The sequence below is a fragment of the Dermochelys coriacea genome, chromosome 18 (genome assembly GCF_009764565.3).
Source record: "Dermochelys coriacea isolate rDerCor1 chromosome 18, rDerCor1.pri.v4, whole genome shotgun sequence".
NCBI lineage: Eukaryota > Metazoa > Chordata > Testudines > Dermochelyidae > Dermochelys > Dermochelys coriacea.
The window spans coordinates 21,776,106-21,802,419 of record NC_050085.1 but is presented as its reverse complement, the minus strand read 5'-3'; the positions used below and the strand labels follow the sequence as shown (position 1 = coordinate 21,802,419).

General features: G+C 51.3%; 1 protein-coding gene across 4 annotated transcripts in view; it reads left to right on the top strand.

The window, feature by feature from the left end:
* Positions 1–1,317: 1,317 nt before the first annotated feature.
* GPR153 (G protein-coupled receptor 153) overlaps positions 1,318–26,314 on the top strand; it is a 47,347-nt gene continuing 22,350 nt past the window's right edge. For 2 of the 4 annotated variants that reach the window (XR_006276346.1, XM_043499977.1), the window contains exons 1-3: positions 1,318–1,390; positions 20,501–21,019; positions 23,881–24,310. Coding sequence is in view for 2 of the 4 variants with exons in the window: in XM_043499977.1 (XP_043355912.1) it covers positions 20,643–21,019; positions 23,881–24,310 (807 nt within the window). In the remaining 2 variants the exon portion in view is untranslated. Of the gene's footprint in view, positions 1,391–16,291; positions 16,473–20,500; positions 21,020–23,880; positions 24,311–26,314 lie in introns of those variants that run through there. The other 2 variants (XR_006276347.1, XM_043499979.1) reach the window with 1 other exon arrangement.

The window sequence follows — 26,314 nt, the reverse complement described above, 5'->3', positions numbered from 1 at the left end:
GGACACACACAGGGGCTGGGACTAGGGGTGCTGCCCTCCCAGCAACCCCCCCGCCGGACACACACAGGGGCTGGGACTAGGGGTGCTGCCCCCCCCCCAGCAACCCCTCCGCCAGACACACACAGGGGCTGGGACTAGGGGTGCTGCCCCCCCCAGCAACCCCCCCGCCGGACACACACAGGGGCTGGGACTAGGGGTGCTGCCCCCCCAGTAACCCCCCGCCAAACAGACACAGGGGCTGGGACTAAGGGTGCTGCCCCCCCCAGTAACCCCCCCGCCAGACACACACAGGGGCTGGGACTAGGGGTGCTGCCCCCCCCAGTAACCCCCCCGCCAGACACACACAGGGGCTGGGACTAGGGGTGCTGCCCCCCCCAGTAACCCCCCGCCAGACACACACAGGGGCTGGGACTAGGGGTGCTGCCCCCCCAGCAACCCCCCTGCCAGACACACCCAGGGGCTGGGACTAGGGGTGCTGCCCCCCCCAGCAACCCCCCCGCCGGACACACACAGGGGCTGGGACTAGGGGTGCTGCCCCCCCCAGCAACCCCTCCGCCAGACACACACAGGGGCTGGGACTAAGGGTGCTGCCCCCCCCAGTAACCCCCCCGCCAGACACACACAGGGGCTGGGACTAGGGGTGCTGCCCCCCCAGTAACCCCCCCGCCAGACACAGGGGCTGGGACTAAGGGTGCTGCCCCCCCCAGTAACCCCCCCGCCAGACACACACAGGGGCTGGGACTAGGGGTGCTGCCCCCCCAGTAACTCCCCGCCAGACACACACAGGGGCTGGGACTAGGGGTGCTGCCCCCCAGTAACCCCCCGCCAGACACACCCAGGGGCTGGGACTGGGATGCTGCCCCCCCAGCAACCCCCCCGCCGGACACACACAGGGGCTGGGACTGGGATGCTGCCCCCCCAGCAACCCCCCTGCCGGACACACCCAGGGGCTGGGACTAGGGGTGCTGCGCCCCCCAGTAACCCCCCGCCAGACACACCCAGGGGCTGGGACTGGGATGCTGCGCCCCCCGGACGCACCCAGGGGCTCGGACGAGGGGCGCTGGGGGGCTGCGCAGCCCCTGGCTGGTCCCATCACCCCGGGGTTACAGTTCGGTCCACGGCTCCCAGCCCCCCTGTGGTCCCAGCCGGGCGCCCCCGGCTCCTCCCGGCGGCCGCTGAGCTCCCCGCCGTCCGCAGCGCCCGGCGCGGGACACGCTCCGCCCGCAGGGCCCCGGCCGGGGAATCCCGCCCCGCCCCGCCCCGGCGCGGGAGGGGGCTCGGAGCCGGGGAGCGCGGCTAAGCATGCGCCGCGCCCTGCCCTGCCCTGCCCGCCCCGAGCCGGAGCCCGGCCGCCGGGACAGCGGGCTGCGGGCTGCTCCGGCCCCGCCAGGTAAGAGCCGGAGCGGTGGGGAGCCCGCCGGGGGGCTGCGCCCCACCGAGCCCCCTGCAGCATGGGTGTGCACCCCTCTCCCCGGTGCTGGGGGCGCCCGCCTCGCCCGGGGGGGCCCCCAGGGCTACTCCGGAGACTTCCCCTCGCCGGGACCCTCTGCCCTCCCCCCATCGACCCCGGGGCTGCCTGGTGTGTGCCAGCCCGACTGCCGCCTGGGACCCCCCCGGCCTGGAAGCCGAGCCCTGCCCCGGCCTGCCTTCGCTGGCCAGGGTCCCCGGGATTCGTCTGGGCTTTGGCTGATGGGTTCCCTTCCCACTACGGCCGCCCAGCTGTAGCTGCAGCTCGGTAAATCGGGGGCTGGCAGGGCTTGCTGGATCCCTGCGTGCAGGTGCTCGATCACCTGGCGGTAGAAAATCCCTCGGGGCAGTAGCCGGCTGGATTTCGCTTCCTAAAGGGGGTTTTAGCTACTTTTGAGAGAGAGGGTTTTTTTAAAATGTTTGGAAACGGTCCGTACTTCTCTGTCCCTGCTGCAGTTGGGCAGGTGAGGGGCCCTGGCTTCGTCCCCTGCGGCAGGGACCGTATCTGCCTCCGAGGGGAGACCAGGATTCGTGTGAGTTCCCAGCCTTTGTTTGCTGGCAGGAACAAAGTGACCAAGTGGGCGGAGGTTCTGCATGCACAGGCAGGGCACCTGTCAACGAGAATGGCAGGTCGGTGGCATCTGTGACACTGTCAGTGGTGTACAGCTTTTGATGAGGGATCCTGTCCTGCAATTGCAGGGGGCTGGAGTGGATGCTCTAATAGGTCTTTTCCATCTCTCTCTTCTCTGCTCCTATAGTCCCATTACCAAAAAAATGACTCATTTTCAGCTAAGGCTGCAAAATAGCCTAATACTCCAGACATGTCTGTGAGAACAGCAAGCGTTAGAAATACCAACAGCCATCAAAATGAAAAAAGGACACTTCCCATCCAGCTCCGACTTCTCCTCCTGTTCAAACTAAATTAGCTGGTCTGAAATGTCTTACGTGAAGTCCTCTGTATTCACAACCAAACAGCATGGTATTTGGCAATATTAGCAAGATTTCTTATACAGAACAAGCAGAGGCTCTAATTTCTGCAGGTCCCTAATTTCTGCAGCACATCAACCAGCACTTGATTTTCACACCCAAATTATTGCATCTTGAACCCCTGGGAAGGCAGAGTTGAATTATTCATAACCACAGAGACATGGTTTGGAATTGGAGAAGTTAGATGCTAAAAAGGCCTTTTTAGACTGTCCTCCCATTGCACTGTAGTTCCCTCTTTTACAGAGTCTAGTTATTTGTCTGATCTAGCATTAAGGATTCAGGTAATGGGGTTTCTGTCATTTCCATGGGTGATTCTTCTACAGCCAAAAAAATCTCATTTTTGTCTTAAAACTTCCCATTCCTGATTTCCTCTCATTATTCCTCCCTCAAGGACTTAACACATTGGAGCTAAATAACAGCAACTCAGATTTCCCTTAATAACTGTAAAATGTAAAGGTTTATTATTTGGGAAGTGGGGGGAGGGGAAACAAATTAGGCATTTAAATGTGGTTCTGTTTGTTTTATAATGCAGCTATTGCTCTGTTCATCACAAAACACATTCCAGTGGAGTGAAAAAGGCCACCAAGCAAGAGCAATGCTAACTGGCCATGTATTGAATTGGGGGGAGCTATCGGGTGCTATAGAAATCAGTGCTAGGTGTGTTCTTGTTTAACATTTTCATGAATGATCTAGAAGAGAGTGAACAGCAGCTTAATGAAATGTACCAATGATATTAATTGGGAGCATCTGAGAACATCCTTGAGGACAGAGAAATAAAAAATGGGGCATGGAAAGATTAAAACCATATCCAATGAAGTGAGCTAAACATGGGGAGGAGAGAGGAATGCAGTGGGGAGTAATTTGAACATTTGTGCTGGAAAGCAGAAATGCTGAGCAAACCCTTGGGGCGATGGAAGGCAACAAGTGAGACAGGAGTTTGTGGTATGGTGTGGCTGCCAAGCAGGCCAGGTTACTTTGGGGCTGCATGTGAAGAGACAGCAAGGCAAGGAGCCAATGGTTGCTCTGTGCTGCTCTGGTGCAATCACATCTAGCCTAGAGGTCAGTTCTGGGCATTGTGTTTCTGGGAAATATTAGCAAACTGGTGGGAGGTCATAGATACTCAGGCAAGGGGCTTGGCTGAGGCATGTAGAGTAAATAAAGCTAAGGATGTATAGCTTGGATAAATCCAAGCGAGGTGTGATAGTCTGCCGAGGAGGTGTAGGAATTATTAGTGTGATGCGTGAGGAAGGAGGGTGTTTATGAATATTAATAGCAGTGAGCTCTTGGTCTGCGGAACAACATACAAATAGCACTTATATCTCATGTTCAGTTATTGGGCTCGATACCAGGTAACCAATTGTGTTATGCGGGAGATCAGACTGGATGATTCTAGTCCCTTCCGGCCTTGATTAGACTATGACTCTGTTTCCCCTCGTAGATCTCAAAGCACTGTGCAAAGGGTTGGGGGGGGCAACATTACTGGTGCCGATATCTTTGCAGTGGAAGGGGTAGAAGTACTGCCACTTGGTGAACTTAAAACTAGAGGAAACACTAGAAGAGGTACAATAGGGAAGAGTCCTGTATTTGCAGAGATGGACTGGAAGATCTAATAGGTCATTTCCATCTGTAACTCCTGTGATTCCAGGAATTGGCCTGTTAGAATCACAAAAACTTCCACAATGCTCGTCTGGTGTTGGCCTTGCCCAGCGGCATTGTCCAGGCTTCAGCAAGGATTCCAGGATTCCTTTTCGCTGACCCCAGAGACACAGAGTCTGCCCCCAGTAAACACAGCCCATGAGGCAGGTGGTACAGATTACAAGAATAGATGCCACAGATAATCTTAGTGCTATGTGTGCACAAATGGAACATCCTGCCATAAACTCCTGTGTGTATCTCAATCGTTAAACGCTTCAGTAATCAGATACAAGCCTGCAGCTATTCTTGCTGTACTCAGCGTATCCACAGCACCTCTGCAGTGTAGATTGCAGTTTAGACCACCCGGCTTGAAAAATGAATGTCAGCCTAAGCTTTGGTTCTGACAAGACTTTCCTACAGCTAGTGTGCTCCTCAGCCAGCAAGGACTCTCCACTTATCTAGTGTGCAAATTGAATTCCTCTTGCAGCATAGGTGACACCTCACACATGTGGACAGGTGAGGATGAGATGAGGCTCCCTGCGTGTGCTGGTTACAATGGTGCTGTTGAGAATAGGGTTTCCCTTCCCTGTCTAGAGCTGAAAATAGGGACCCTTCTGAGCACACCATAATCTGTTGCAAGAGAAAATGGGCTTTGTAAAAGCTCTTCATGATCTATACTCTAAAATCACTTGGATTCATCTTTGTGTTGGCTTAGTCAATCTGTTAATTACATTTCAGAGCAGACATGTGGGTGAAAACCTTCAGATCTTTTTCCCCGTAGAGGGAGCATGAACACTGCAGAGATGCAGGATTTGGCTCTGTAGTGATGTGAACTGGTTGCCTCTGGTTGAGAGGCTATGATGACTTTGAATTGTTCCGGTGCCCTGATGCTGCTGCAATGGGCATTGCATTAAAATACATCAGAGCTTCAGCAGTTTTGGTTAGCAGCCACATGCAGGAAAGAAGGCCTCCTCTCCTCCTCTGTGTTTGAAATAAGTAACATTTGTTTCTTAAAAGCCTGTCATTTTAAAATATTTCTTTCTACTCTTTTTCTGGGTCTCCCCCTTCAAAAACAAACAAACAAAAGGCAAGCTTGTATTCTTGGCAGCTTCCACACACTGTGTATCTTTAGTCATACCCATGTGAACCACAGAAAGAAGAGGTTTCAGAGTAGCAGCCGTGTTAGTCTGTATTCACAAAAAGAAAAGGAGGACTTGTGGCACCTTAGAGACTAACAAATTTATTTGAGCATAAGCTTTCGTGAGCTACAGCTCACTTCATCGGATGCATTTGAAAGAAAGAAAAAAAAGAAGAGGTTGCACCTAGTGAATTTAGTTAGATCTAACTTAATATTCGTCTACCCCAGCACTATTTAGCTGCTATTTTGTCTGGACTGGAAGTAGTTTAAAGTAAATGACCATGAGGAATCTGTTACAACCTTGGGGTTATTCTCTATTCTCTAGGCACACATGAAACACATTTGTGTATATGGCAGTTTGCAGCTTAGATTAAGATGGGAATAAGCTGCTTTATTATAACAATAATACCCGGCTCTTACCGAGAGCCTTTCATCAGTACATCTCAAAGCACTTTACAGAGGAGAGCAGTCTCATTCAGCTGTTTCATTACTCCTGGCTGCAGAATCAAAGCGTCCTAAGGTGCTACCGTAGAAATGCCCAAGTCACGAGAAGGTATTTCTTGACCGTCTCTTTCAGACCTGATGTGGCGAGAAGACGACGCCACCAGCCCAGGACACTGGATGGTCATTTTGATGAACTGCAATAGTGCATTTCCCTACTATTCAGTGACACCCTCGAGGATCCTGCCCCATTTCCTCACCTCACTAAAGGCACCTCATTGCAAGGACCCCCAGGAGATCTGAAGATGATTTCCATGAGTGTTACATGAATTTCGGCCAGAGCTCAGCCTAAAATGATTGGACTCTCTCCCTTCCTCAGGGCTTGGCAGCCGCCCCTGCTGGCCCTCAGGTCCAGGGGCCTGAACTCGGGTCTTCCATGGTGTTGCATTTTTGCAAAGGACATTACTCTCATTTGGAGGAGAGCTTTTGTGCCTGTCGTTTCTCTTCATCGCTTCTTGAGTTAAAGCGCCGGGGCAGTGATGGCACTGCCTAAATAATTAACAACTGTCGCTGTGTTCGTTAGCCTCTTCAGGGTGTGTTTTCAGAGAGGATAATATTGGCATCATTTATGTTTAATATTTAATGAGATCTGTAAAAACAGCAGCTGCATCCAATCAATACTAATATAGCCCAGGTAACCCAGCTCTGTCACGTGTCCATAACGAGAGCAGCCAGAAAGCAAAAGCATTTTGTTTTTTTTAAAGGCGCCGTGCCAGTGGTGGTGGTTTTCTGACTTAAGGGTATTGGAAATGGAAGCAGCATTTACGAGAAGATCTGTTTGTTCTTGTCTCTTCTCACCCACTTTGGTCCGGATGGCTGGCTTCGTCTTGCTGCCCTAGTCAAAAAATTGCCAGACCCGTGCTCTGGGATTTCTCCTGCTGCCCTCTCCAAAGTGCCCTGCTGGCCGTGCAGTCAGGGGAAGTGATGCTCAGCGGGGGATTCTGGATCTCTGGCTTGAAGCAGCTGAAGGTGGCAAACTTGGCAGAGCTACTGCCCGCGGGCTTCCTGTGACCGCTAAGCTTTTAGTACTTCCTACACCTGATCGGTGCAGCAGCTCACCCGTCTGGCCAGTCTTGGGGAGCAGTGCAGGAGTGGCTGTCCTCAGAACCGATGAGGAGAAAAGGAGAGTGATGGAGATGCTACTCCATGTGCCGAGAGGCACCTGGCCTGGCTCTCAGGTTTGGCAACAAAAATGCTTTTAAGTTTATTGTTGGGGTCTTGGGGCCAGATTCTTCTGTTACTCCACTGGTGTAAATCTGGAGTGGCTCCCTTGAAGCTGCCCCTCCTGTGTTTGTCTGTCTGACCACCGGTGGCATCTTGCCATAGCTCTCACCTTTGAGCTCTCCAGACAGTGCCCGTCTTTGCTTTACTCATTTGCACCGTGGGGTGCCACGCTCATTTGGGGCCTGTGGGTGCCACAGAAATATAACTAAAGGCATGGCTCAGTAAGCACCTTCTTTCCTTCCCCCTGCTCTGCCGCAGTTCAGGTTTCCAAGTCCTATCCAGCTTCCAGAGCAGGCCGGTGGATGTTGGAGTCTGTTACCGAGCTAGGAGGATACAACAGGTTCTTGTGTCGCTTCTCACATAGCTGCTACAGAAGGTGGAAAGGCCATTATTGATTTTCCTTGATTTTTCTTTCTGAAAAATGATTCCCAGTGATGTGATTTTTCACAGAGCCAAATGTCTCACGGTTCGCGCATGTGCTGTCGGCTGCGTGAGAGGAGCCGCATTCCTACATCAGCTGAGGACAGCACTGAAGACCCCTGCCCCACTAGCTTCCAAACATCTGCAGTTTGAAAGGGTTTGTCAGCGCTGTGCAGGGAGAATTGCAAGCACTTCGCTTTGCTGAGAGGTTCAGAACCTCATAGCAACCTTCTGAGGATGGGGAGACTCCCTTTTTAATAGGATGTGCATAGTCCAATTGGTCCGTAGTTGCCCGCCTTGGAAAGGTGAAGTTATGAATGCGTGATAAGTGGGGTTTCCTGACAGAGAGCAAGGAGACCCAAAAATGTGTGTTTCTCCCATAAGCATGAAACTGGCCCTTTCAGTGAGCCAGGCAATCAGTGGGGGCATAGTGTTAATTTAGCACTAAAGGGACATTAGGAACAAAATTGGCATCTTTCACCTGGGCTGCCACTGGTTGTGTTCTCCTGCCAGCCTCCCAAATCCTAACGAGGAACAGCCCTGCCCCCACTCCCACTCTGCCTTCCCTGAACGACTTGTCCCATCTTTAACTCAGTCCAAGGAAGGCCCTTTCCGGTGTGTGTGTGCAGAGAGAGTATAACTCCCAAAGTTCTGGCCTTCTGTTGAAGCTGTTCTTGGTTTCACCTCCAGCCTTCTGAAATCATGGGGAAATCTTGCCTGGCAGACCCCAGATTAGTTGTCTGATAACAGCTTTTGAACCAACCTACTGCATTGGAGCCAGGAACTTAGACGTGCCAGGCTAGACTGTATTCTGTGGCCAGTCAGCCGCTGGCCAAGGAGGGTGGAGAATGCCAAGGTATAGCAGGACTCACTCTGCAGGCTTTGCAGAGCATCAGATTTCTCTGGAAATGCCATGAAGAATCCTGTACCACTCCTACAGGTCCCCCAATCAGCCCTCTGTGAATCCACCCTCTTTGACCACTAGTTTCTGTACTTTTGGTTGTCCTATACCAGGGGTCAGCAACCTGCAGCATGCAAGCTGATTTTTACTGGCACGCTGCTGCAAGCTGGGGGTCCCGGCTGCTGGCCCCGCTCAGCCCACTGCATGCCTGGGTGAACGGAACCCCAGGCCGGCAGCAGGTTGAGCGGGGCCGGCAGCCAGGAACCCCGGCTCAGCCCACTGCCAGTCTGGGGTTCTGTCCGCTGACCCTGCTCAGCCCGCTGACGGTCTGGAGTTCTGGCTGCTGGCCCCTTGCCAGCCGGGGTCCCGGCCATCTGCTCCGCTCAGCCTGCAGCCAGCCTGGGATACCAGCCACCGGCCCCGCTCACCTCATTGCTGGTCTGGATTCCAGCCGCCCATCCCCCTTCCAGCCGGGGTCCAGGCCTCCAGCCCTGCTCAGCCCTCCTGCCGGCTTGGGGTACCAGAAGCCAGCCCAGGGCTCTGCTCCTGGCCTGGGCCCAACGCACTTATCAAAAATTACACTACAATTAGCTTAAAAACTTTAAAACTTAAAAACTTTGTATGTTACAGTAATCGTTAAAAAATGTATAATGTTAATAAATACATAGGTTTGATGAAACAAAGTAATTGTACTTTTGTGCCTGTGCTTAATTTGTGTTTTTGATGATTTACCTTCTAAAAAAATCTTGCATGTCTTGCACCCCCAGAAAGGGCATCTCGCACCCCCAGAGGGTGCGTGCACCCCTGGTTAAGAACCACTGCACTAAACTGATAAGATCTGCATTTTAATTTAATTTTAAATGAAGCTTCTTAAACATTTTAAAAACCTTGTTTACTTTACATATAACAATAGTTTAGTTATATAATATAGACTTAGAGAGAGAGACCTTCTAAAACGGTTAACATGTAGTACCGGCACGCAAAACCTTAAATTAGAGTGAATAAATGAAGACTTGTCACACCACTTCTGAAAGGTTGCTGACCCTGTCCTATACATTCATGGCTTGGACATGCAGATAGGAAATGAATAACTTTCTCCTTTGTGTTATTTTTTCAGTGAGTTATTTTCTTAAATCCCTATTTATTTTAACTTTCCTTTCTCATTATCTGCTTGGTTTCCCCCTAATTTAGTGCCTGTAGGAACCAGAGGTGATGTTGGGAGATGTTGCTAAGAGGAGTCATGGGTTGGAGACTTGTTTCCTTGTGTAACAGGGCGTTGGCTAGTGGTGCGAGTGACCCTTAGGAAGAGCATACAAGAGGGGTAGTGCCTTGGTTTGGGGTGCAGCCTGTATCAGTAATGCATGGACCAGTAAGTAGGGTGCTTGTATGTGTAGAATGCTTGGCTTGACTGGCAGGTGGAAAGCTGAGATTGCATGAAAGAATGAAATGCAAACCCAGCAGGAGGGTTATACGATGGGGCCCTTTGCTTGATCATGTTTAAAATGTGTTTGCAGACGTGAGCTGATGGAAATTACACCCCAGCCTGTCCTTCCACTGTGTACAGGGGTGAGCCGTTCTGGAACCCAAACAGCGCTCGAGCATGGTTAAATACGTGTCATTCAGCTGATGTCTAGGGGATTATTACAGATCTTTAGTGAATAATGAATCTTTCATACACTCAAGTATCACTCATTCCCAGGACTGCACTGTGTGGCATTGCTGCCTTTTCTTACAGCTAAATGGCAATTATAAAACAGAATAAGGTGAGAAGTCCTAGCTGTGCATTTACCTGCACTCTTGTTACTGATGGCAGGAAGCAAAAGAGGGAAGAATGAGTCTTCAGCCAGGTGTGGGGATTAGCTATGGGATTCCCATTAATGTTAATGGGACTCACATGGATACGTCTCTATCCACATAGAGGGGACATACCCCCAGCTGTCAGTGACATTGGCCCATCACAGCTCCCTAGTGAGGCTCAGACTTATGGAAGGCATTTTATAATTACCATTGAGATGGTGACACCTGAACCCCTCTGAAGGCCAAGGATCTGGCCAATCAGCTTGGGAACCTGTATTTGTAAGGGTCTGTAATTGATCTGGAAGATCCACTGTTGCTGGACACTTAATTCTTTTTGTGTCATCTGTCCTCTTCCCCTTCTGCCTTTCTCAAGTGTCAAAACACCTCAAAGGACAATTAAACCGCCAAATGCTGCATAAAGTTCCAGTGCCACCAAAAAGGGGAACTTCAAGATTGTGGTTAAAATCCTGTCTTCTGTCTTAGTGTGCTAGACATTGCAAGAGCTCTCTCCATAGCACAGGGTTATGGCATACTGCCTACGTGTAACAGGACGGATGCTGAACTCTGAATTCCCTGCTTCTGCAGCTCTGGCTTAGCCCCTCCACTCACCTTTGTGTCATTTAATGCAAGGTGTAATTTACCGCTGGCTGCTGTCCAATTTCTGGAGTGTGGGGACTGGTGTTGTACTGCAAACAGCACAGCAATCTGAAGAGTTTGTTTATCTTTCCATCGTTCTCTTTTAAGGAAGAAAATACAGCATTTTTCAGATGGAAAACCAAGAATAGCTCCCTGCAGCTTGGCTGAGATTCTGACTCTGTTTCATTCATCCTGTGGCAATCAAAAGGAATCCTATTGGCTTTCATCCTATAGATTAGTAACACGGGAGTTGTCACAGATTCATGGGGCCTGACCTAAAGCTCAGATTGCCCCTGGCCTGCCACTACATTGTGCTCCAAAGAAAACTGCAAACGAATGGTTGCACTTGAGCAATTGTGAGTAGTTCATTTTGGAGATGGGAAACCCCTCCCTGGTGACTAGGCATTGCCTGGGAGCAGGAGTGAGTGATCAGCCTGTCACCATTTAGACCAGCTTGCTCTCAGAGGGTAATTATCCACAGATAGTTAGGTGTGTGTCCTCTTTCAGGGCCTGACTGCACTGAGCTTCTCTGCTCCTTGTGGCTCCCGGAGATGAATCTGTACCAAGATGTGAGGTGTCTGAGGAGCATTGTGCTGTGACTGGCAGAGAGATTGTGAGACAGGCAGGGGTTCTCTTTGGTGGAAAATAGGTTACAGCATGTGTGCAGCATGAGGACTGGCCTGCTGAGTGCAGCAGCTACAACCCTTGTGTCTTCAAGAATGGCTTCAAAGAGAAGCCAGGAAATGACTCCCTCTGGCACAAGGCTGCTGTGCTGTCACTTCCAGCTCTGCTGAAATCACAGAAATGTAGGGCTAGAAGGGCCCTCGAGAGGTCACCAAGTCCAACCCCCGTGCTGAGGCAGGACCAGGTAACCCTAGACCATCCCTGACAGGTGTTTGTCCAACCTGGTCTTAAAAACCTCCAGTGATGGGGATACTACAACCTCCCTTGGAAGCCTGTTCAAGAGCTTAACTTCCGTAATATCGACCCTAAATCTCTTTTGCTGCAGATTAAGCCCGTTGCTTCAGTGGACATGGTGAACAATTGATCACCGTCCTCGTTATAACAGCCCTTTACGTATTTGAGGACTATCAGATTCCCCCTCAGGCTCTTTTCTCAAGACTAAACATGCCCTGTTTTTTAAACTTTTCCTCAAAGGTCAGGTTTTCTAAACCTTTTATCATTTTGGTTGCTCTCCTATGGTCTCTGTCCAATTTGTCCACAACCTTTCTAAAGTACACAGCACTCCAGCTGGGGCCTCACCAAGACAATCACCTCCTGTGGCTTACACACAACTTTCCTGTTAACACACCCCAGAATGATACCAGCCTTTTTTGCAGATGCATCACATTGTTGACTCTCATTCAGTTTGTGATCCAGTATAACCCCCAGATGTTTTTCAGCTGTACTGTACTATCACCTTGCCAGTTATTCCCCATTTTGTAGTTGTGTGCGTGATTTTTCCTTGTCTTTATTGAATTTCATCTTGCTGAATTCAGACCCAATTCTCCAATTTGTCAAGCTTGTTTAGAATTCTAACCCTGCTCTCCAAAGTGTTTGCAGCCCTCCAAGCTTGGTGTCAAGCTTACTTTCCACGCACTATCCAAGTCATTAATGAAAATGTTGACGAGAACTGGACCCATGACTGGCCCCTGAAGCTCATTATGCACATCCTCTTTGAGAAGCTGTGCCTCGGGGGGAGGGGGAGAGAAGGTGTTGTGTGTGGGGAGGGGTATCGAGTGTGGTTGAACAGAAGGCTGGGAAATCAAACCACAGAACTGAATGCACCACTCATCTCTGCTCAGGAGGGTGATGCATGGCTATATTAACGTGAAGAGGGGTTGCGTTAGGAACAGCTCTGTCCCTTAATTTCCCCTGTCAGTTCCTATCTGACCAAAACCCCAGCCTTGCTGGCAGCTCCATGCCCTAAACTGGGAAAAACCCATCTTGCCCGGTGGGATCTAAGTGTGTGGCGAAGCCATACCCATCACGGTGCATTTCTGCGCTGCTTTCATACAGAAAGGCACTTGCCAGAGTGCAGTCTCGGTGGTTACTTTTTGCCATCGCTGTGTACTAAATAAAACCTGATAACAATAAAAGCAAACTGGAGAAGACAAACCCAGGGAGAACGCTGCTCACTCCCAGCATCCGAGTTTCTGGGCTGTGAGGCTGCACATGATTAGTTGTCGTGATAAATGGCCCAGGTCCAAGCTCTCTGCTTTCAAAGACTGTGTAGTGCTGCTGCGCTGTTTGGATGGCCTGCAATGTTTTGCCATTGCCGCATGGAAATATAACATTCCTCTCTGCGGTGCTATACAACCACGTGCTGAGGATGCACCTTTCTTGAGTGGCAGCATCGTGTCCCATTTCATCCAAGTCCATGCTTCCTTAGACAGAGCGTCTCCGGATGTAGCCCTCGTGGGGAGCAATCAAGCAGGAAGAGTGGCCCTGTTGCTCTTGTGTGTAGCATGTGACCAGAGTGCAGGTCGCTGGCCAGCGGCTGACCTGGTTATACCGGCATGTAGTAAGAGTGAGAGGGCCTTGCCTTGTTGCCACAGTACTGCAGCCACTGCCTCAGTTTCTCTCACCAGTCTCTCAAAGCTAAATCAAAACCTCCATCTCTTCTGGGATAATGAGTCCACTCAGAAGGCCCAAACTGCACCCACAGCTTCTCTGGTCCTAGCCTCTGTCACAGGCTTGTCCTGGAGCATCATGGGGGGACTGATGGGGGGCCTCTGCTCTCCCTTGCTCAGAAGCTCCAGCTTTGGGCCCCTAAATAAAAGGCAGATGCCTCGTCAGTGCCTCAGGAAGCACATCCTGAGCTGTTGTCCAAGCCTGTTTCCTGCCCCTGTCACAGGGGCTGATGCCGAAGGAGTCATGGAGGTAAATCGTATCCGTATACGTATCAGTCAAGTCTCCTGGGGACTGTAACGCTTTGGCCCCATTTCCATGTTGGGTTTAGTGTGCGGGTGCAGGGTAGTGCTGGTGTCCTGGGGTACACAGGAGGTCAGACTACGTGATCTAGATGGTGCCTTCTGGCCTTAAACTCTCTCACCCTAGAAAGCAAAACCAGCAGGAGGTATCCTATTTAGAGGTCAGGCAATGAATGTTTGAAACTGCAGCTGGGTTACAGATGATCCTAGCTATTCCTTCAGTCTGTGAGGATAAGCTGCCAGGGGGCTCGATCTTCTGAGAAGCGATCTCAGCCAAACTGGTTGAAACCGCTGGGGAGAGAACTTGGGATCGGCTATCTTGTAGGACACAGAGCAGTGGTTTTCAACCTTCTTCATTTGCATAAGGTGACTATATTTCCCTATGCTGAATATGGAACAACTGGTAAAATTATTCATATTCAAGCAAGTTCAACGGCAATCAGTCAGAACCATGAAGTACAAACGTTCAAATTAGCATCAAGCTGACTGAGCCCCTGTTAAAAAGAAATACTGTGTAGTTGGGTTCTTTTTATTTACCTTCTTATCTTTAAGGCTTTAGGGCTCACACAGGAAGGGGTGATGCCCCTCCACCCCACCCCACCCCACGGGAAGAGGTAACACACACACCCTATCCCCACCAACATGGGGAAAAGTGACACACACACACACACACACACAGGGGGACTGTAACCTGGACTGCATGATCCACTGACTGTCTTCCATTTCTAGCTTTTGTGAGCATCCTGGCAGTCAGGGACCAGCAGAAGGGGATGGGGGGCACCATAAATGTCTATATTAGCTGTAGAACTTCTTTATCAAGGGCCTAGGGCTCTGATCCTAGGATTCCTGGATGATCTAGTCTGTCCAACCAGAAAAGCAAGGCGTGGAAATGGAGTTAAATAGGGTTGGATTTTAATTGATATTTTTTTCTTTTCTTTTCTGAAATGCAGTGTTTATTTTATGCAAACTTTGAGTTCCCTACAAGCTCTAATTCAATTTAGTTTGGAGGGGTAAAAGCATTGAAGGTATCTTAGTCTAAATTTCACTCCCCATTACATTTTTCAGCTCAGAAAAGGGTCCCTTGTTTAACCTACAGAAAGCAAAAAGTTGCAAACTTCATCTTCCTGCTTCCTCTTTCGCTGAATATATTTAACCTTTCAACAGCACATTTGGGGACATAATCCAATGGGAAAGCTGAAAAACGAAAAAGTAATGTTAAATAGCTAAAATTGGTTATTCTCTGAGCTCATTTAAACACAAACTGGGAAATGATTTATAGCAGTGTTCCAGGAGTGCTCAGAGGCCCTGCAATATCAAGGCTTAGTACTGTACCAACTGTGCATAGCAAGACAGCTCTTGTCCCAAAGATTTTACATCTTAAATACATAAGACACGAAAGGGGTGGGTGTCAGAGAGCATTGCAGTCCCTGATCTTCAGATCTGAGACACAGGGAGCCTGTGATTTGCCCAAAGTCACTTGGAAACCGTGGCAGTGGCAGGAGTTGAACATAGATCTCCTGAGCCCCACTCAGTGTCTTAATCACAATCCTCCTTTCTCTTCTGGCATAATCTTTGATGTCGTCTTACCAGCTTTTATTGGTAAAATCCAGAAACGCTGGATATCCTCAAAAAGAAAAGAAGTACTTGTGGCACCTTAGAGACTATTTCAGAATAGTGTTAGTCTGTATTCGCAAAAAGAAAAGAAGTACTTGTGGCACCTTAGAGGCTGGATATCCTGTATTCTGGATACAAGTACAGAATTGTTAATAGTATTTCTCGGTGAAGGAGAGTATTGATGAAATTGTAGTGCAGAAGTGAAAGCACCTCACTTTCCATTTGCCTAATAACCCCACGCTAGAGGTAGGAAAGATATCTAGGGTCCTTTCTAGTTCCTCCTTCTGCATGGGTTGAATCTTTCCCTTCAGTGCATTCTTCAGTGCTCTGCCCAGCCGGGTTTAAATCATGCAAGTGGTGAGGTTTCCATGCTTTGGAAAGCATGTTTCACTGCTTCCTTTGTATACATTTGCAACTGTGCAAGGGAATCCATCTGCTTGCACTGTTGTGTGCTGCCGAAATAGGTGCTAGGCTGCCAAAGAAGTCCAGGAGGCCAGAAATCAAGGTGTCCTGCATAAGGAATGTGAAAGTGAAATGCTAAGGGGGTTAATTTTCTGGATGGATTCAGATTCCTGGCTTGGGTTTATTCACAACGAGTCTAATTATAGCACCTTGCCTTGCATCCTTTTAAAGGGCAATGATTTCCCCTCTCTGTAAGGGGTCAAAATTAATGTTTGTCTTGTGCAAAAAAATGAGTGTCCCAGTAGGGTTTGTCTGATATGATACACATTTGAGGGTTCAGACTTGTGCTGGTTGCGCCTGAAAAGAGACATTTGGTTGAATATATATTTATACCCTTGATGATGGTTGGGTTGCCATGGCAGTCAAAAAAGAGAGGGAGATAGTGTATCTTCTGCAGAAATAGCCACATATTTTCAATATTCTAAGTGTATTTTTAGCAAATGTGGCTGGATTTCACCAGGTGTTTGTAAAATAATTCCTGTGTTATCCCCGACTTCCCATCTCAGGCTGAGGTTGAGCTGCAGAGCCCCCAGGCAGTTCTGACTTGGTTTTCTATTTTTAATGTGTGTTTATATATTTAGATTTCCCAGGGTACCCATCAAACACTCTGCATGTTACAGCCGTTGAAAATAGGAACTGCAAATGAGACCCAGACCTCCTGGAAAGGCAAAACCTCCCCAACCCCAGAAGACCCCATTAAAACACTCTCCCAGCCTCAGCGTGTCAGTCCCAGCCCACATGGAAGCCTGTAAAACAGGTGAGTCTCATCCTGAAGGGGGCTGGCAAACCTGGGAGAGAAGCAAGTCCCTGATTCCAGGCCCCCTGTACCACCACACCCTCCTCATTGAAACTAGGGGGCTGGCAGCTCAACAGCACCTGATTCAGGCCAGATTAAGACAGGCACACTGTAGATCTCTGTGCTGAAGGCCCCAGCTCCTGGAGTCACGTGATGAGTTCAGACTACCCACTTGCTTTTTCTTTTAAATGAAAGCTTTAGCTTTTGTGGCTGTGAAGGGAAGCTTGGAAATAGAAACCCAGGGTAACGGTGCGGTGGTGCCTGCCTGAGTCTGTGGGCAGCCTGAAACAACAGCTCTGGGAGCTGCACCATGCATCTCAGTGGGGTGTTATTGCCAAGACTCCATGCTCTGCGGCTTCTATGCTGCTGCCCTGTGACTCCTGCGGAGGGGGGGGGCTGTGGGGTGGTTCCTTCTTCTGGGGTGCTTAGTCCTGCCCTGGGTGCATGAGGAAGGGGGGAGAACAAAGACTGGGAGTCCCTGGACCAGGCGCGTGCTGCCCTGTGTCAGGTGAGCAGGTGACTTGGTCACACCTTCATCCCCACGTACCATCCTGCTGCCCCTGAGCTGGGACGTGTGTCATCCAGGGCTCCAGCCACAGCTTCAGCCATCGCTGGGCTTCTCAGCACCTGCAAAGACTGTGACAGGGAGATGCTTTTAGAGGGTCTCCGGGGGCGGGGGAGCGGCGAGCAAGGGCAGTGTGGCAGGCGTGCTTCCTGGGAGGTGTTGGGGGGAGCTGAGGGGGCAGACCCCCAGGTGGGCGTTATTGGTGACACAGCCTCATTAGAGCCTTGGATAAGAACGGCCATACCGCGTCCCACCAATGGGCCATCTAGCCCAGTCTCCTCTCGGGCAGCGGCTGGTGCCAGGTGCTTCAGCGGGAATGAACCCAACGGGGCAATGATCAGCGTTCCCTCCCGTCGTCCAGGCCCAGCTTCTGGCAGCTGCTGTCATGTTGGCACAATCGTGGCGGGCTCTGCCATCTCGAAACAGGGAGGCAGCCAAGCTGCACAGCGGCATCCTTGGGCTGGTAGCATCCCCACCAGGAGGCAGGGCCCCCAAGCACACAGGTCACAGCACGTGGCATGTGTCCCTCTTTGCTCCGCTCTGTGATACGGCGCCAGGCCGTGAGTACCCTGCCCCTCACGCCCTGCAGTGTGCACAGACACGCTCTGGGCTGCCCTCCTACCTCCCACCCCTCGGCCTTGCTCTGCCAGCAGCCTTTTGGGCTTGTTCCTTCACCAGAGTCTGGGTTAGCTGCTGCCCCAGACCATCCATGTCAACAGCAGTGTGAAGGGGAGATTCCTGATCCACACACTGCAAATACCTGGTTGCTGCAGCTGCTCCTGCAATTCGTCTCCCTTCTGTGATCACTTAAAAAACCAAATCAGCCCTCTCTCTTTAAGAAGCACCCACGGTTTCCAGAAATGTGACACCCGAGCTAGTCTTCAGGAGCGGCTCTTCACTTGGGCGTGAAACTGATCTGAGCTGAGAGGGTGATGAGCCCCTTAGTTAAGAAATGCAGCCTGTTCTCTACGGGTGGCAAGAATGACTCGGGATGAGCTAATGTGTCCGTGGACTTCACCTTAACCCCCGCATTCCGCCGTTGTGCCCAGTTCTGGTAGTGCGCCCATCACCGAGGCGTCTGGACGCTGCCATTCCTCCAGCGTATGACTTTGGATGAGGAGGATGCTGCCCTAGCTGACAATCCAGCCCCCCCGAGAAGGATGTTCGTGCCCCATTCAGGCCTGTCTGTGCTCACGTCCTTTCCTCCATTCTGCTCAGGACGGGGATCCTCGTGTCATTCCATCCCCCACTCTCTCGCTGTTGCTCTTGCTCCTTTTCTGTGCTGTGCATGTCCTGTCATCCCGCTTGCTCGCCCGTGTCTGTGTCTCATCTAGGGGCTGTGGGCAGCCTGAACACGGCAGATAGATGGGGGAGGATGCGAAGAGCATGAATGGAGGGTCCTGGCCCTCTGAGCAGTAAGTCACGGAGGTGTGGCTGGGCACTTTAAGCAAGTTTTCCTTCTTTGCAAATTTCTCTTCTGCCAAAGCTGTTGCTGAGCTCCTGGCCGGGGTGGGGTGGGGGGGAAGAATCACCCGTTGGATGATTTCAGTTCAAACGACAGGGGTGGGGACCGGTGGTGTTGAGAAATGTCTGGGAGGCTGAGCGAGCTGGAGTGCCCAGGCTCCTGGAGTGTAGCAGGGCCACTGCTCTGGGGGGACGGGGGGGAGCAATTACCTCCATGGCCTGGTGAATGTTGGGGTGTGGTCTTGTCTGCCTTGCAGAGGAAGCAGCACATGGTGGTGCTGATGATCTCGGTTTTCAGGCACTGGAGTCTCGGGGGTTGTGAGAGTTTTCATGAAAAATGTATCTTATTTTTAAGTCTCTGTAACTGCAGCAAAACACTTTCCAGATTAAACAGTGAATCACAGTGTGACAGCTAATGTCCAATAGTTAAAGTCAAGTACAATTCATTAAACAGAGTCTGAAGAGAATACAACACAAAACTAACTTCAAGTGCGTGATAGAGAGAGAGGATTTTTTTAATTAATCAAATATCAAGTTGCTGCTTTTAGAGGGACATCCGTAGAAATTGTACTTTTTCCTGATTTTCCCCAAACTTTCCTGATTTTCCCCAAACTAGCCTTGGTAAGGAAACATTAAGACACAAAACAAAACTCAACTTGTGACAGAATATGTAGCAATTTTCTTCTTCCACTGGCAGCGCTGCGGCCACTACAGCCCAAAGAGCGATGCATAGAAACACGCTCTTCCCCCTTCCATAAAATCCCCTTCTTTCCTAGAAGTGCAGACCCTGAACCACAAGCAAAGCTCCTTGTAGCTAAGCTGCCATTATCTGTGTCTGACTCTGGGCTCACAAGCCCCCGACAGTGATGCACTGGTATATGTGGGTCTGCTGAAAGTCAGCTGACTGCCAGAGTTCCTAAGCCCCTCACTTCATTCTCTGTTCAGGGCAGTGATTTTACAAACCCTCCCAGGCCCTGCCCTGCTATGCTGCAGGAACCTGGCCCAGGATAGTCTCTGACTCTCAGGTTCTGTCTCGGAATTGGTGGCAGAATAAGAACTCCAGTGCTTCCGCCATGCACGCATCTTGGGTGGTCCCTGGGCAGAGCTGCTGTTCTGGGCCACGCCATCTCGGGTGCAGGGGGTTTTGCCACAGGGCATTGTGCATGTGACACACTCAATGGCGATGCAAGAGCCTGAGTACCAATTTCAGGGCAGACTGTGAGAAATCTGGGTATAAACCCCTGAGTGGCTGAGCTCCCACCATCCAGCTGCACCAAGTGCAGGCTCCTCAGGCACTGAACATGGGGGCACAGTCCCCTGGCCCAGGCGCTGACTTTCAAAAGAGCTGGGGGGGCTCGACACCCGGCACTGCTCCAGACCCCTCCCCCACTCCACCCCTTCCCCCAAACGTTTGCGTTCACACCTATTTAAACACAAGGTAGCGAGCCCAGCGCTGCCAGGCCGTCCCAGTCACACACCTCATGGGACAGTTCTGGGTCTGCACAAAGCAGACTGCGTTTGGAGCCTGCTTGCGCTTAGCCGCACTTCCAGCGGTGGGTGCTGTGCAAACAAAGCTGACTGTCGGGAGCGGCACCCCCAGTGTGCTGGCTAGACTTGCTGTGGGTCCAGTGGTCTTCCGTGGTAGCCTGCAGTCTAATATTTATTCCTGGGCTTTACTCAAGCTCCCCACATCTTGTGACTGGCCATGAAAGGGTGTTTGGGTTGGGCGACTTTACTCCTGGGGGAGGATGCTGGTTTGACACCCTCTGCGTTAGCCACATGGGGAGCTGCAGTGCCAGCTTGCCCTGCCCGGCCCGTTTGCCTCCCCGTTGTCCTGGAGGGACCCGCGCTGGGGATGGCAGTGTTCAGCTGCATGTCCATTGTGCACACAGCAGTAGGCATGACGGGCAAAACATATGAGAGAGGCTTTTAACCTGCCAGACCCTCTGTATTCCCGCAGCTTCCAGAGTCGTCTGGGGTTGGGTGCTCCCCTGCAACGCCTGATCCCTCCCAAAGGTGCCCTGGATGGATTGCACTCTGCTGTAGGATGTATTTACTTCCCTCCTTCTTCCTTGGACGTCATCCACAACTTGCCTCATCTGATGGTGACTCCACCCTCCACCATGAATGATGATCAGAGACTACACAACAATGCGGTAGCTTGGCTGGTCTGCTCGGGGATCTCCATTCTAGCCAACGCCTGGGGGATTTTGAGTGTAAGTGCCAAGCAGAAGAAATGGAAGCCCCTGGAGTTCCTTATCTGCACACTGGCGGGGACTCACATCCTTAACATAGCCGTCCCCATCACTATGTACGCTGCGATCGAGCTCCGGCGGCAGCGCTCAGACTATGAATGGAGCGAAGGCCTCTGCAAGGCCTTTGTCTCCACCTTCTATACCTTAACCTTGGTCACCTGCTTCTCAGTCACCTCCCTGTCCTACCATCGGATGTGGATGGTCCGCTGGCCAGTCAATTACAGGTAAATTTCTCTCTCCCTGCAAAACAATGAGTTTTCTTTTCTGCCTCAGTCAAATTTTGATTTTTAAAACATGATAAAAATCCATCCCATGCAAAGATACATTCCAAGGTGGCCTGAAATAAGTCTAGAAATGGGGAACCCCTTGTATTTAGAAATGGACTGAACCTGGCGCCCAGCTGTGAGCAGCACAAATATGGTTTCAGTTAAAATCTCAGCTTTTAGAATGAGCTAATCTATTGCCATGTTCTGGGAGCATGATGGACTGGAAAGCTGGCTCCTTCTGCATTTCCCTGCTGAGACGAGAGTCCAGAGTTCTGTATTTCCCTCTCTACAGAACCGGAATTAGGATGATAAAAAACGCTTTTCAGCTCCCCCTTAAAACAGCAAATGTCCCATCTGAATTCTGCACACAGAGGCAGAGCACTGTTAGGCCTGATGTTTTGGAGAAAGAATATTAAGGCAGTTGATCAAAGAATTATCCTTAAGAGTTTATTCTTTCAGCTTCTGAAATGCAGGAAAATCATAAACACTCAATACAAGTTCCTGCTTTCTCTGATATATTTGGATCTGATTCTCTTTTATCACTTCCTCTGCAATTTAAATACATTTCCTCTAATATTTCTCTGTACTGTAGAATTTTTTCCTGCTAGGGTGGATTCCAACCACCCCACTGGGAAGCTGGTCACACTGTGTGTGCTCCCTGGGGCTTTCGGGGAATTCTGAAAACTGCCTGGCCAAGAGGAGCCATGCAATTTCCAGCGTGTGAAAACTGCTGCAGCAATCCCCCAGAATCCTTTTCTTCTAACTGGAGAGATGTTTACATAAAAAACAACTTAGTGTCTGTCTCATTCTCATTTCTTGTACATGCCCTTGGAACGGTTCTCCGAATATTCCTTTTACCTCCCTTTAACCAACTGCTTTCCATTCGCTTTCTCTCCTTAGCCTTTTTTTGTTTTATTCAGAGGCTGCAGGAGTAGTACTTATAAATAGATGACAAAATATCTGATGGGCGCCTTCAAAAGAGCATAAAGCAAAACAAAACTGACTCTTATCTTGGGGTTTATAAGCAGAGCTTCAATCCTGGAGAAGCTCTATAGAAATGTTTCTCAATTTGGAGCCCTGTCAGTCATGCCAGCCTGAGCCTGAAACTGCAACACTTCCCAGCAGCACTCAGCTAGGTGAGACACTGGCTGGATTTTACCCCTACTTCTCCAAATTGAATACGTCCGTCAAGATCAGCAGCCTCTATTGTCTGTTGGCTTTTGGCAGCCTGTATGAAATCAGCTGGTGGCTCCAGTGAGAGTTCGCTGCTGACACTAATGTATTTTTGACATGTCATTTGAAGTTCTAAGCAACAATCAAAGAGATGATCCCTTACAAGTATTTATCTGTTTAAAGTAGGAAAAACGCTGCTTTGGGTGTTTTTACGATTGAACAGAATCAACACAGTATGAAATGATGAAATATTAATAATGCTGCTCTCCTGGGCTGTGTCTACCCAGCAACTGGGAGGCTTCATTCCCTGCTTGGGAGGACATACACACACCAGTTTGACTCAAGCTAGTGCCTAAAAATAGGAGTGTGGCCTTATGGCTAGGACTGGCTGGCTGAGTCCGCACAGGGGCCAGGCAGGATCGTACCCGGGCAGCTAGCCCACGCCGCTGTCCAGACCACCACAGCCACGTGCTCTTTTTAACATGCTGGTTCAAGCAGAGCTACCGTGTCTGCCTGAGCTAGGCCTCACACCTGCCAGTGCTGTGTAGACAGACCCTTTTCTTTTCAGCAGCCTGGGGGAGCCAAGCATAGCACCCGCCTAGTCAGTTCCTCCACTTGCCGAAGGACCCAGTTCTCTAGCTCTGTGAACAGCTTTACCAAAAGCAGAAGGCTGGACATGGGACGGGAGTCGGGCTGGGCAGTGACACCCTCCCTGGAGCAATTGTATTTTTTCCAGTGACCAGAAATAATTTTGAGTAGCACCATGGAGCTGAACTAGGCTGCCAGAAATCATCCCCTTGCCACAGCATTCGGAGCGGCAGGACAGGGTACGGATCCAGCCCCACACAGAGAAACCCCAGTGTGGCTAACGTCCGAACGGCACCGCCACGCCGGAGAGGCAGCACGGCCTCCCCATCTGGAGCTTAGTGCTGTGACTCAGGGCAGCAGGATCTCAGGCTCTTGCAGGCTTGTGTGTCGGTAAAGTGTGGGCCCAGCCCTGTGAGGTGTGCGGAGTTGGTGGGAGTTGAAGTCTCTCAGCACCTTGCAGGACCGGGCCCTGCGTTTGTAGACAGCTGGGAGAGCGCTCGCCCCTTGCGTGCTGCCCCGTTCTGCAGGAGCTGAAAGCAGGAGCGTTGCTTGGCTGGCAGCTGGAGAGGGGCAGTTACAACAGGACCTGTTGGCAGTGCTAAGGGGGAGGTGAATTCCGCATGGGCGGGTTATGTCCCAGTTAGAAACCTGACAAGCGCTTGTGACGCAAAGTTGGAGATCGATTGGGAAGGGCCCCAAGCTCTGAACAGCTGGCCAGTGTCTCTGCATGGTGTGCCCAGCTCAATTCCTCCTCCAGCCAGTTTGACACAAGCACAAATAATGCAGGCCCTCTTCCTCCCCGCATCATATCATCCTCCTCAGCAGAGGGTCAGGGTCAGCCTCCCACCCGGGCACGGCTCTGCTGCCTGCTGCACTGAGCACCATGGTAGATCACGAGGCTGTTTTCCTTTTGAGCTTTGTATCCCGAGAGCCTCTGCCCTGGTGGTGACATGACATTTGGGGGCAGTCGGTACCTCTGGGTCTTCTCCAGACAGCGCTGCCCTGCGGGTCTCGTCTGTACCCAAGGAATGCTGTCTTGTCTCCCCCCACCACTGCAGGTTGAGCAATACCAAGAAACAAGCTGTTCACACTGTGATGGGCATTTGGATGGTGTCCTTCATCCTTTCCACCTTGCCAGCAGTCGGATGGCACGACACCACCGAGCGCTTCTATGCCAGGGACTGCCGCTTCATCGTCACCGAGATCGGCTTGGGCTTCGGTGTCTGCTTCCTGCTCCTTATCAGCGGCAGCGTGGCGATGGGCGTCGTCTGCACCAGCATCGCCCTCTTCCAGACCTTCTCCGTCCAAACGGGGCACAGCGTCGACAGGAATAAGTTCAACGTACCTGCCATCGTGGTGGAGGACGCGCAGGGCAAACGGCGCTCATCCATCGACGGCTCTGAGTCCATCAAGACCTCTCTGCAAATCACCTACCTGGTCACCGGGATCGTGTTCATTTATGATTTCCTGATGGGCTTTCCCATTCTGGTGAGTGATGGCTGGGGGGCAGGAGGGGTTGGATTAGTGACTCGTGCGCAAAGGGGGAAAGCTGCCCAGGCTGATACAACCCCGGACCGGCGGTTTCTGGTGTCCAGAGGGGACATTTCAGGCAACATTCGCACAGGGTAAATGCTGTAGCGCAGGCTTGTGCCCTGGGGCACTTGCTGCTGGACTGTGGAAAGTTGCCATTCCAGTCCCACAAGGGGATGGGGGTAGTTTGGGTCCTGGCTGCAGGTTTGGTGGTGCCATGGAAATCATGACTTGGTGTTTGTGCTCCCCAAGCATGGGGCTCTCTTGTTGCTACACTGGGACAGTGCCGCTGTTGGGGCTGTAGGATGTTTTGTTAACAAAGAATAATCAAGTGACCTGGGGTTTTCTGAAATGGCTGGGTACTGGAGTGAATTGAGTCAGGGAGGAAATTAATCAGACTCTCCCCTGCCACCCCCTCCTTGGTGTCCTGCCGCCGTTCCCAGAAATGCCGGGGCCAGAGCGCAAGGCCATGCTCTGAGGACAAGCTGAGGAGGGGTTCTCTCCCTGCCTGTGTGGAAGGGGAGGTCTGTTGTCTCTGGGGGATTGTAGCCCTCATCCCCTGGCCTAGGGCTGTAATAGCTCCTGGTAAGAGCCCCTCTGTGCTGTGGAAACCACTGCCCACACCCGCAGGTCTACAGGGCCTTGGCCCTGGCCTCTAGCAGATCCCCCGAGAGCTGTGGGTTCTGGGGCAATGGGGCAAACCCCACACCCTCAAGAGAGGGGCCTGGAGAAGCTGCTTGAGGGGAACCTCATTGAATGTCCTGCCTCCCGGGCAGGTTTCTCCACATCAGGAATTCCATGATAAGGTCCCACGTATTCTACCAGCGGTGTGAGTGCAGACAGCCGGGCTCCCTGAGGAAGCGCTGGGTCCCCACACAGTGCTAGTGCCTGCACCATTGCTAGGGAGCCGGGATTCTGCAGCTCTTTCCTGAGCACGAGTTTCACTCCTGCTCTGTGTGACCACACATTGCTACCACAGCTCTCAGCCTGCTAGGACCCAGACCTGCGAAACTGGCCTCTGAATCGCATGTGTGAGAGCAGCAAGGAAACAGCTTCACGCAGCAGTGGAGGGAGAGGGGGAGGCTGTGGGATTCGTGCCTTGAACTTTGGCTCTTTTCTGGAGTTCTCTGATTCAGAGTTTCCACTGCTAATAAATCACAGGGAGTCTGCAGGGCTGTGTGGGATGGAGGGAGCACTGGGCCTGGAGCGAGTGACGTCCCACGTTGTCAGGGCGGACGAGCGGGGTTGGTGCATGCAGGACCGTTGTGCACGCCCGGAACCAAATGGGCTGGGTGCACAGTGAGGAGGAATGTAGCCAGAGCCAGAACATGTGATGAATTGAAAGGCTAATAAATGGCAAAGATGGTTTAATGCAGAATAATGATGTCTTTGAAGTGCCTTTCTCATACGCTCCTGCCCGCGTAATAGAAGTGGAGGGACAGAGGGAAGGCAGTGCGTCGGGAGCGATTGATGAGGAGCTGGGAATTAAAGATCAACCTTAATAAAGAGAGGAGCTGGGACGCTGACAAGTCTGGTCCCAGGGCCTGAGCATTGTCAAATCCGCTCAGCACAGAAAGTTACTGAGGCAGGAGCCAAGTGAATGTGCAGCTGCCCCATCTGCTTGTGGGGGGGTCTTGGGGAGCCTTGTGGTGGGGCAGGGTGGGACGAGCTTGTGGTTAAGACACTGGGCTGGACCTCTGGGGAATGTGATTCAGTTCCCAACTCTATCACTGCCTCCCTGAGTGACCTTGGGCAAGTCTCTCTCTGCCTGCATTCCCATTGGCAGCATGGGGTAATAGCACTGCCCAGCTTTGTGGGGTGGGGGGAGGGATGCCAGTGAGGCACCCACAAACCACGGTGCTGGGGAGGGCATGTGAATACATCGATAGGGAGGAGTGCAGATGAATTCCTGCAGCTTTAGGGCAAGGAAAGCGAGGCCCCAGAAGGGAGCAGAAGCCCATG